Raw genomic sequence first — 12,090 nt, forward strand, 5'->3', positions numbered from 1 at the left:
AAATAATTTTGTACATGAAACAGTTTCATGTTATGTAATTTTCCACTTGTACTCAGAAGAAGAGGACTCAGCTTACCTGTCAGCAGTGCTCTGAGCACTATCAGAAGCTAAGTCTGTCACAGTCACTCAATTTCAAAAACGAAAATTAAAAAAGATAAAAAGACAAAAGAATAAAACGAGCTATATTAATAAATACCTTCTCCAGAAATGACACGACTTTGTTCCTAGTTTCCTCAGAGCCAAGACACCGTGGAACTATCTCTTCATGATCTGTTCCCTATTAAGATGAGCAAGACCAATTTTAATAAGATTAAACAACTTGCAAAGACAAATAATATGAGTTTTAAATATTTTAAAATAAAATAACGCTGTAGGATATGCAAAGACAGGCTGACGGCTGTTTCTGATGCCTTGGGATAATACAGTGTTAGCTTCTGCCCAAGTTAAAGGCTGGAAATTTTAATGACTTCTGCTCAGTCGCTCTGGACTCGCCAGGTCCAGAGGCCTGACCGCACAGCCGTGGACAGGCGTCAAGAGAAACCCAGTGCAGGGTTGCCTTCTCTAGAGAACCACACTGACTGGTTCCAGTTCATCACCTCACCCCACAGCATCAACACTCAGCCAGAACTCCTGGAAGACAGTGCCTTAGTAGACATGCTTATCAGAGCCTAAGGAAAGCCACTCCACTGTCTAGGACTCATTAGAGACCCTGTAAAAGGATGGTCAGCAGTATCGCCTCAGCAGACTGTTCAGCCGAGACACAGAAGCGGCTCAGTCAGTATTTTTGGATGTTTGGGATTATATTAAGTGTTAAAAGTGTATTGGCGGTCACTGTGATAAATAGGTCTTTCCCTACCTCAGCAAACTGCGTAAAGGCCTCCAGGGTATGTTGTTCTAACAGCCAGTTCCTGTCGGCTAGCAGCGTGGCAAGAATTCTGGACAGGCTTGGTAGGATTTTGTCCTACAAAGAGACCCAACCTTATTAAATGCAGATCTCAGCAGAGTAACTTCTCTATCCCGTCCTGGTGAATACAAGCACAACGCCCATCGGGCCACTCCACTCCTTTGCTCAGATCCCCTGACAGCTTCCCGTCTCCCTCCCAGTGAAAGGTGAAGCTCCGGGTGGGCCGCTGCCCGGTGCTGCATCTGGGGGCTCAGGAGGCCCCCCTCCAGGGCCCACTTACCTGCCGCTCTACCTAGGACTCCTGGCTGCACGCCTGCTTTGCGCCGTAACCCCAGACAAAACCTCTGGTTTGTTCTGCTCATAATACCCCACAAAGCTACTTACTGTGAGATTGGGGATTTATAAGTTTAATTACGGCACAGCAAGAGTTCATTTACTTTTCTTGAACAAATGAATCGATTTCACCTCCTATCTATTAAATGTCTCCCATGTGTTCATGAATTCCCCAAACTTCTCCAGACCCTGGCCTCGCTCAGGGGACGTAGAAGACGCCACAGATAAAAGCGAGGCATTTGCTCGCAGAGTTCTGGTCTGCGCCTCTGTGTACGTGAAGCTTAGGACTGAACTTCCTTCGTGGCAAACGCCAGCTCACATACAAACTTCTGTGGGACTTTTGCCAAGAGAACTGAAAAGCAGCAGCCAACGTGTATATTCACCATGAAGCATAACATTACGTGATGGAAACAGCTGCTATGGTGTCATTTACTTGTGAACAAATAAAAGAATCCTTTAGAAATTAATCAAGTTTTTGGTTTCAAAGACTATCATGTACTGAGATAATCTCTGTTATGCTTTGCAATATTTTGCAAAATTCTGTCTTAAAAAACCAAACAGGTTCCTTTTCATGAATATAAAACAAAAAAAAAACCATTATAAGTTGCCAAGTTTCTAATTATAAGCTGTTCCTAGAAGCATAAATGCCTCCAGAAGCTGCTGGAGGCCAACTGGATCAAGAATCTCGTGTCTTAGTTCACAGCTAACTTGGTCGAAAATTAAAAGCCTAAAAATGCCCACCATTAAATTCAGCAAAGAAGTAGGATACAAAATCAACAGGCAGAAACCAATAGCTTTTCTATACACCAATAATGATCCTGCTGAAAAAGATTTTTTTCAGAGTAGAGGAAAAACAGTTAAGCAAGTTATTACCTGGATAGCTGGAGGTATAAAGAGTTTTCCTAAAGAAGACAGAAAATCTATCATTGCCAAACGGACGTGGTCAGGAGGCTCTAATGCAAGCAGCGAGGTCTGTAGTGTTAGTACCTAAAGATGAAAACGAAGAACAGGTGTAAGTGCGACCAGAACTGAAAAGAGTCAACAACCAGCGAGATGTGGACAGGCACGTGATGAAGGGAGACCGACCAGGACACCAGACACTCCAAGAACTGGACCAGCACACGCAGGACCAGAGAAGCTCCGACTCCTGCCTCCAACACCAGGAAAAAACTCATGTGCTCGTGAGTAATGCTATACGACAAACCTTTAAAATTAATGTGTATTCTAAGTTCTATTTTGCAGATTCATTATTTAATGCCAGGACTGGCAGACTTTTTGTGTAAATTAGAGTCAAATAGTAAATATTTTACACCTTGTAGGCAATATAATCTCAGTTGTTTATTCTTAGCTTTTTTCCTTAAAATTTGTGTTTTGTTTTGCAGTGGGTGGGGATTGAACCCAGAACCTAGACAAGCACACTCACCAGCGAGCTACATACTCAGCCCCTTTTTTTCTGTCCTTTAAGCAAATCTTTAAAGATGTAAAAATCACCCTTTGCTCTTGAGGTGCAAAACAGGACAGTGAAATTTAGCCAGGAGGCCATACGATACTTTTTATTACAACAACCATGAGGTAAAATCTATAAATGAAACAATACCTATATGAACAATTATACTGCAATTTTAGAACTTTAATAGAACTTTTAGATTTAGCAAATTCAGATTATAAGATTCAACATGAGTCAATTTTAGTGTATTATTTTAATTCAGTAATCCAAGTTATCCATATAGTAACTAAGAAATATACCTAGTTAGTAAATAAGCTAGTGTGTGTGTGTGTGTGTGCCATTAACAAGACTGCTAGAAGCCAGGCATGATGGCACATACTTATAATCCCAGTACTTAGACAGATAGGAGGATCGCAGGTTCGCAGCCAGCCTCAGTAACTTGTGAGACCCTCTGGTACTTAATGAGACCCTGTTTCAAAATAAAGAATACAAAAGTCCGACTAAGAGTGGATCGCAGAGGTAGACTGCCCCCGGGTTCTACCCTCGGTACCACAAGGAACAAAGCAAACTACTACTAGAAACAAAGCTATTACTAGTTCTTTCTGCCCCACCCCACCACATACAGTAACAAGATGCCGCCGTCCATCATTTTTCTAAATTGGAAGGGTTCGTTTCTCCTAACAGTTTTTATTTCCTACCTGACCCTGAGCTAAAGGTAGCTCTTGGTTTGGGGGATCAGTTCTGTCCCATGTGGATTCATTCCCAAGCCTCTCCACCACTTCAGGTAGGGGGAAGGGCACCCCACTTTCTGCCTGTTGACTCAGAACCTCCACCGAGGAGCGTAACTGAAGCTCCGCAGTATCTCCAGGAGCCCTAGTGCTGCATGTCCAGTGAGACAGGATTCAGCAGCACTCTCCTTTCAAAGTAACTCCTCCTTCAATGAAGCAATGCATCCTTGAGTCCATGTTGGTAAAGTCCAACAATCCCACAGCTGTTGACAGTGCCTCTCAAGTGTCATGGATGTTTGAACAGGAGCTGCAGCTGCAGCCTGGGGATGTGTCTAGGCAGTTAAAGCAACCCCCAAGTTTTGACGGCTCAGCAGTAACAACATTCATCCTCCACTACAAGAACAGAAAGAGGCTGATTAGCAGCTCAGTATCCTAACCATACTCTACTAGAAGGAAGGAGTGAGGAGACAGGTTTAAGACAAGTCAATCCGCCAGGTCCAGTCCAACAAGAAAGAAAGAAAGCGGTTACACGCAAATTGAGCAATAAATTATTAAAACGGACTTTCTATAAAGTTAAATACTATCAGTTTAACAAACTTCTTAGCAAACAAGTATCAGCTTGGGCACTATTCTTACCTGAGTTGTCAGCTGAGGATCTAGAGCTTGAATGAAGAATCCCAAGAGTGGAAGTAAAAGACGGAACGTATGCTGAACACAGGGTTGGCCTCTTACCTTAAATAAGAAACATGATTTTGGTAAACTTTAATCACATGAGAATAGCTATAATTAGCAAGTTTTCATTAAGCATTTGTTCTGCCTCAGACAATATGCTAAGTGCTTTATGTTTTTGACCTCATTTACACCTTACAACACTCTGAGGGAGATGTTACCACCTTCACTTTACTAATAAGAACAGAATAAATAATGTGTTCAGGTCACATGACTAGGAAAAAGAAGAGCCAGGATTCAGAATCAACTCAAAACAGGATCAATTTTAATCTTTTTGTCTGCCCATGCAAAGCTGATATGTCCCCAAGTCTGAAAATTCCATTTCTCCACGATTATTTTGATACCGTTACTGTGAGCTATTTCCATCCCCAGCAAAGGAGGCTGATGAATATTTATTGAAGGATGTGTGTGCACCAGGGGAAGGCACGTGCTGAGGTCGGAACGCTGCAGGGCAATCCGATCATAAACAAACATTAATGACAAGACATGCCCTGCAAATTATTCCTGTTATTTCCCACAACGATGGATGCTGCCTTCCACTTGTACCCACGGCAAAAGATCACATATTTATTTCCACTTAGCCAAAGAAAACAAAGTCATATTTAAGCCAAGAAATTTAGGCTTACGACCATGTGTGGGGTGCATACTCTGACTTAGCCTGGTCACTGACTCTGGACTCTGCAGGGAAAGCAGATACAAAGCATTCCTTCACTCCCCTCTCCCACCTCCAAAGCCACTCACTCTCTTTGGGGCCATTGCCCCAAAGAGAAAAGGGGCTGACTGACCCCAGGGAACAGGGAAAGAAATTCTTAAACTGGACATGAAATTCTTGAAATTTTGTGTCCAAGAAGACACAAAAACAGAGGGATTGTCCATGCCCCATTCCTAGATTCCAGTACTATAACTCTGAAACCACTGGCAGAGACTGCAAGCAGGTGCTTTAAGTTGTAATCACAAGTAGCACCTAAAGAAATCAGATAACTTCACAGGGCATTTTTCAATACTATTCTCTTCTTTCAATACTTTTGTTTTCAGGGAAATTATCATTTGCTTTCCTTACCTGTTTAGTGTTTAAAAAGGCCCAAAGCTGACTCCCAACCTCCATAATAGCAGATTGTTGTCCAATATCCAAGATTTCACCAGCAGAATTACATACAGTAAGCAGAGCAGACAGAGCTGTGTTCTGGGGGAAAAGGAAAGAAGGAAAGAACCGAAGTTAAGAAGCCATTTTCTAGGACCAGGGGCCAAGTTACCTAGAAGTCACATGACTTACTTAGGACTCTTCACAAAAATTCATGGAAAATATTCCTAAGAGCCAAAGTAATCTTTCCATCCACTTCTTTAATACAAACATTTTATTAAAACCTTTTCCTAATACATAGAAACATTTGCTTCATTTTTCTAAGTGAAATTTTTCCCCTTTGGCTAAAAAATTAAATACAAATAGCACTGTTTTTCTTTTTTCCTTTTTTTTTTTTTTTTGTGCAGTACCAGGAATTGAACCCATGTGCATTCTACCTCTGAGCTACACACCCAGCCCTATTTTTTTTTTTTTTTTTTTTTTTGTGGTACTGGGGTTCCTGGAAACCCTTCTACCTCCGGGCTACACTCCCAGACCTATTTTTGTTTTTTTAATATTTTTATTTGGAAACAGAGTCTCTTAAGCCAGCGCGGCTGGCTTTGAACCTGTGTGATCCTCCTGTCTCCGCCTCCCAAGCACGGGGATTACAAGCATGCGTCACCATGCCTGGTCCCAGCACTATTTTTTTTTTTTTTTATTCTTTATTTTGAAGCAAGGTCTTACTAATTTGCAGAGGGCCTCACTAAGTGAGGCTGGCCATGAACCTGAGATCCTCCTGTTTCAGCCTCCCAAGTCCTGGGATTGCAAGCATGTGCCACCACGCCCACCAATAGCACTGTATTTTAATGAATAGGCTTGATACAAATGACCAGTACGGTCAACCTAATTTACAACATTATTGTACGGAGCTGGGCACTGAAGTGTACGCCTATAATCCCAGTACTTGGGAGTACTGAGATAGGAAGGCTGCAGATCTGTGGCCAGTCTCATGTAGCCCAGAGGCAGAATGTTCCTGGGTTCAGTTCCCAGTACCCAAACCAATCACAATAAAATAAAATATTCCTCAGTGAAAATCTCTACTTTTCACATTACACACCCTCAAATCTTTATAGGTTACTCGATTTTTATTGTTCCTCTTAGACTGAGGCTCCTTAGCACTCTGTATTAAGCAGCAATTAAATGCCTAGGAAGCATACTACCTAGAGTTTTGAGACAAAAAGTATCTTTTCTGCGTTTATGGTGAGTTCTATGTATAAATATTTAACTTTCTTTCTGGCCAGGAATGGAGTAATGTTTGGGATCTGTGTGTGTAGGAACAGTAACAACGACTCCAACAATCACACTCAAGCTTACCTAATTACTAGAGAGCTTCTTAAGATTCACTTATTTCCTTTAAAAAAATGAAAATGTTCAGCTGGGCATGGTGGTGCATGCTCGTAATCCCAGCATTTGGGAGGCTGAGAAAGGAGGATTGCGATTCGTGGCCAGCCTCAGCTACTACTTAGTGAGGCCCTTTGCAACTCAGTGAGACCCTGTTTCAAAATAAAGAATAAATAATAGGCCTGGGGTGTAGATCGGGAGGTGGAAAGCCCCTGGGTTCCCCCGGTACTGAAAAAAAAAAAAGTTCAGCAATTTACTGGATGCAATTTTGGTCATACTTTAAGGGATTACTCAATTTAAGAAGACTGGTGATTTTACCCACTATAAAACAAAAGATCCTTTGTCTTTGTTACAGAAAATAGTGCCTACCTGGTGATGGACCTAGCTGGGTATCTAGAAATTAGTGCATATTAAATGCAAATCTCAACAAATTTAACCCACTAAGTAGGTATTTGTTTTTCCGAAATAAAAGAACATGAACTTCCTTTGCATATGTTGATTTACACTACTGTTATAATTACCTGCCATTACACGAGAGCACAGAACGCTCACTCAACAGGAAACACGTGCCCGAAAACCCTGAACTCCGAATGCCCTGCCTGCGCGATTTTTCTCCACTTTTCACTGATATTTCTTTTTTAATGTGCATCAATTTCTGCCTTCTCCCCAATACACTGCCCAGGCCTGGCCCAGGAGCACACTAAGGAGATCAAAGGAGACCTGCTGGAAGGGCTCCCGGGGGAGTGGGTCCGCGTGCACGCCCAGCCGGCGTGCTTTCTCTCAGAGCCTGTTTGCACTTCTTGTAGAACAGTGAGCCCTGTAACTCCAGCATTCTTCAGGGTCCTTCTGAGTGGAGAGACCAAGGCGCAGAGTAGGGCTGCAGAAGACGGAGCTGGTATTTTGTGAGACCAGCAACAGGGCTCCCACCTTGGAAAACGCCCTCGCCTCAGCAAGTCTTTTCAGTACAAACTGGAAAATCGTGCTAGGTTCTCAGAAGAGCAGGGAGTGTGTTATTACCAACCCACCCTACGGCCGAATATCATACCCATCAAACGACCTTACCAGAGACCCGAATCCTCCCAAGGTGTGGCTGCCACCCAGCCACCTCCGGCACCGCGCCACACCAGCCAGGGAGACGTCGTGGGCCGTCTGCTTCCTAAGCTCAGCAGACAGTGCCTGGAAGGAGATGTGCTGCCACACAGGCAGATTCTCTTCTTCTTTTGGAGAAAATTTTTGGATGAACTCCACCTGACATATAAAAGAAGACCAACATTACACATCTGGACAGGTGGAAAGACACATAAGAACTATACACGAGCCTTGAAACTTTATATCCAAAATAGCTTTTTTTTTGTTGGTACTGGGGACTGAACCCAGAGCATTTTCCCTCTGAACTATATCCCCAGCCCTATTTTTAATTCTTTATTTTGAAGCAGGGTCTAAGTTGCAGAGACTCAAAGATAGCTGGGGCTGGCTACAAAGCAGCGATCCTCGTCTCAGCCTCCCAAGTGCTGGATCACAAGCACCGTCACCACGCCCAGCTCAGAAAAGCTTCTCAATTAATCGCATGGCAAAATCACTGCGTACCAGACCAAAGGAAGTTAAACTTTACCAATGTCATTATTTTTGTTGTTGCTACATTTGTTTTGAAAGTGAAAACATGTTTTTAAAAGGGAGTAATAAATGCACTAAGAAATATTAAGTATCTATTTGTTAGTCTCCTCAGACCTCTTATCTTGCTCCTGCCCATTCAGTCTACTATTTTCCTTGCACAGTTAAGTCAAAAGTAGTACCACAAATATGCCTTCAACAGGATCGACTCAGCAAACCTCCCTAGCTCCCTATGACCTCGTCTGACTACAGCAGAGAACTAGCTGGCTCTACTTTTTGATCATAGACTAACTCCACAAAGGAATCCACAAACCAAAGGGTGGGGTGTGCAACGCACCCTACCACCGCAATGACGATCCAGTGCTCACTGGGTTAACACGGAGCAGTGCTGGCTTGTCAAAACGCAGTGCTCACTGGGTTAACACGGAGCAGTGCTGGCTTGTCAAAACGCAGTTGCGACAGACTAGGGGAAGCGGGAAACAAAAGTCCTAGAACAGCCGAACTGTTAACACTGCAAAACGTTTAAGTAGTTTTTGGTGGAAAACACCGAAAACAAGGGTGGACTCAACTACTACAATATAATCCAACTAAGAAGTAGATTACTCTCTTTTTTTAAAGAAGTTAAATAATTCAATTTATAGCTAAAATCCAGTTGACACATGAAAAAAAATTCCTACATCCAAAACTTTTTGAAAAGCCTCCTAAAAACCCTAAAGCAAAATATTTAATTCGATGTAGAAACTTTTTTTTGTCATATTTTGTGAGCTTTATTTCTTTTGCAGAAAATATTTATCTGTCAAAAGCAGCAAGAGGTGGGTGTGGTGGCACACATTTGTAATCCCCACGCTTGGGAGGTGGAGACGGGAGGATCCCGCAGGTTCGAAGCCAGCCCCTCTGGCCTAAGAGACCCTGTTTAAGAAAAAAAAAAAGTATAAAATAGGTCTGGAAGTGTAGCCCGGAGGTAGAAGGGTTTCCAGGAACCCCAGTACCACCAAAAAAAAAAAAAAAAAAAAAAAAAAAGGAGATTATGTAGCTGGCTGCTGGGCCTGGGGCTAGCGCCTGATGAGCTGAGGGTCCACTCTGGCGAGCAGCGCCATGCCGCAGCCAGACCTCAGCAGGGAAGTGGAGAGGTCTGGGCTGACAGCAAGCACAACCTCACACTGCACTTCTCCAGAACGGGCCCCAGCGAGGGAGCGACCCCAGTTCCCTTCCCAAAATATAAGCTGAATATAGCAATGCCCTGGGCAACACACAGGGCAGGTGTTGCCGAAATCTGAGCACAGAATGAGTTCAAGATTCTAGTCTGAGGAGGAAACCCTTGGCTTGAACACCATTTTAAAGATTTAAAACTGCTTGGGTTGTCAATAGTTCATTAGAGTAAAATACAAAGGAGTATTATGGAGAATTAGAACTTCCCTTCTTAAAACAGAAGACAGAAATACACCTGTGGGTTCAAAATGCAAGTATAGTAGTTTTTACTTTACATAAAAATGGCAGCCTATTAATTTCCTTAAGATATATTAAACTTTCCCCTCAACTAGGTAACTTCCTTGTAATTTTTAATAAAATAGAAGTACCGATGGTTACAAAAAGACAGTAATTACTCCCTATATGGAAGCAAAACACATTCTTAATGTGCATGTACATTGGCATTTCCCTAAAATTTTCACACTTTTTAACCATTCTAAGATCAATTGCTTTCATCTATGCTAATGCCGCGTCACTGATATTAATTCAGGATTCACACCAAGGCCTGCAGGGCTTCAAGGCCAGCTCCTTCACCCAGCGACTGGTTCCCAAGCTTCAATCCATGGCAGAATCCCACAGCAGCTTAGCAACCACCAAGGTACTGAGGCGTACCTTGGTGTACCTTTACACCCGCACTCCACGCACAGGCCGAGCCCAGGAGCCGGTATTTTCTAAGATTCTTGTGGACCTGCCCTGGACCACACAGCTCCTCCCCCGTGAGGCAGAGCTTGTCTTCCTCACCGTACAACACCTGGCTCACATCAGACCTGAGTTTCCTCCTCAGTGTCCCCCTCACTACTATGAAGAAGCACAGAACACCACACACACGATGGTCTAGCTCTTTTTCAAAGCAGATCAGAAGGCTGGAGATTAGAGAACGATGTCACTGTATTTTCCAAATATATGGCAAACAGGGGGGAGGATAATCTCAGTACTTGGGAGACTGAGACAGGAGGGTGGCAGGTCTGAGGCCAGCCTCAGAACTTAGGGAGACCATGTCTCAAAGTAAAGGAAATAAATAAAAGGGGCCGGGGGCATCGCTCACTGGACTGCGCTCAATCCCAGTAGCACCCACACAGATTCTGCTCAGATCACGCCACCATGTAACTTTAGCATAACTGAGGGGAAAGGGCTTTGATGGGCCTAAATCCAGTTCTTGGCCGCTGCTGGAAGACAGTGACAACATGCCTGATGGAGCGGGGCCATGAAGAAGAAGAGCCTCCTCAGGAGGACTGACGAGTGGGTGAGCTGCTGGCACTCTCCAGGGCAAGATTTTACCTGGGGAAAGGCAGGAGAGGGAAGAGTCACTGATAGGAAATCAGAGACACTGAAAAGGGATTATGTCAAAATTAATATTTTAAATAATGGTTCTGTGTGGTAAATTATAGATAGCTTTAATTAATTTGAAGATTTTAATTTTTTCCTTCAAGAAAACTAGGTTACTTTTATAATAAAAAATGTTATATTATATATAAAACACCACTTGACAACTTCAATTTCTAATTACCATTTTGATGATAATAACTTTGTATGTTAATCCTCCTACTCAAAAGGCAATTCATGGAACTCTTCAAGATCTAAACACAATAGTGCAGAGGTAGAGAGAACTCTATAAGGTGATGCTTCATTAAAATATTTTATAAGCTCAATTGTATCAATTCCTCTGATATGGAACCAGGTTTATTTTACTTAAAAGACAGCTGAAGGGCCGGGCATGGTGGTGCACGCTTGTAATCCCAGCCTTTGGGAGGCTGAAACAGGATGATCACGGTTCACAGACCGCCTCAGCTACTTAGGCCCTTTACAACTCAGTGAGACCCTGTTTCACAAAATAATGAATAAAAATAGGGCTGGGGGTGTAATTCAGAGGTAGAATGCCTCTGGGTTCCTCAGAACAAACGAACGAACAAAAGAAAGAAAGAAAGGCAGGCACCTAAGATAAAAAGCATCTAATGTATGACATTAACAAAAAAGTTCTTTATCTGTTTTGTGCAAGCTATGTTAGTGATCTAATACAGTAAGTGATGGTCCAGACTACAGACGCTAGCTGTTCCAGTTACTGCATACGTCACTGGATTTAGGCTACAAAGTCCTTAGAAGGTAAGTCAACAGGTGTATGACAGAGGAGCGCTAAGGCCGCACGCACAGTGGGCAGGTCACAACGTCTGCAGTGAAGGCCAGGGGCAAGAATCAGCAGCGAAGCACAGTCACCTCACACGCGGCAGCCACACCTCAGAGCTCAAAAGTGAAAACGCCAGTGTTGAAAAGATTAAAAGAAACTTGTAAGTCATTTTCTCTTCATGTCCAGTAAGAAATGGTGGCTACTTTTCCCAAAGGCACTGATACTGTCAAACTTCGTCCCCCAAATCATCCTGACTGAAGGAGATATGACAAATCAGGAGCTAAAGTCATATTAAAGAGAGAACGATGCAAACTCTTGGCCATAACATTACAACCAACTCTTTGGTGTTCTAGTTTGCATTCAATTTTTAATCTAGTCTCAGTCTTTCCCTCCTAGAACAATTAGTGGAACTCACATCAGCATTAATGCAAAGAAACTGCCCAAACAAGTAGATACCATACTATTTCTCTTTCTTTATCACATTCTTTAAAATTATCATTCTCCAAA

The 12,090-nt window shown here is 42.8% G+C and overlaps 1 protein-coding gene across 1 annotated transcript in view; it reads right to left on the reverse strand.

The window, feature by feature from the left end:
* The window catches only part of FIRRM (FIGNL1 interacting regulator of recombination and mitosis), a gene marked incomplete at both ends in the record, with an annotated part of 35,763 nt that overhangs the window by 2,850 nt on the left and 20,823 nt on the right, over positions 1–12,090 (reverse strand). Inside the window, 7 exons of the mRNA XM_080698790.1 lie at positions 197–277; positions 857–961; positions 2,111–2,224; positions 4,049–4,144; positions 5,202–5,324; positions 7,665–7,850; positions 10,650–10,739. Coding sequence (XP_080554916.1) covers positions 197–277; positions 857–961; positions 2,111–2,224; positions 4,049–4,144; positions 5,202–5,324; positions 7,665–7,850; positions 10,650–10,739 — 795 coding nt within the window. The remainder of the gene's footprint in view (positions 1–196; positions 278–856; positions 962–2,110; positions 2,225–4,048; positions 4,145–5,201; positions 5,325–7,664; positions 7,851–10,649; positions 10,740–12,090) is intronic.

The sequence above is a fragment of the Muscardinus avellanarius genome (genome assembly GCF_963383645.1).
Source record: "Muscardinus avellanarius genome assembly, chromosome: 7".
In the NCBI taxonomy this organism is placed as follows: Eukaryota; Metazoa; Chordata; class Mammalia; order Rodentia; family Gliridae; genus Muscardinus; species Muscardinus avellanarius.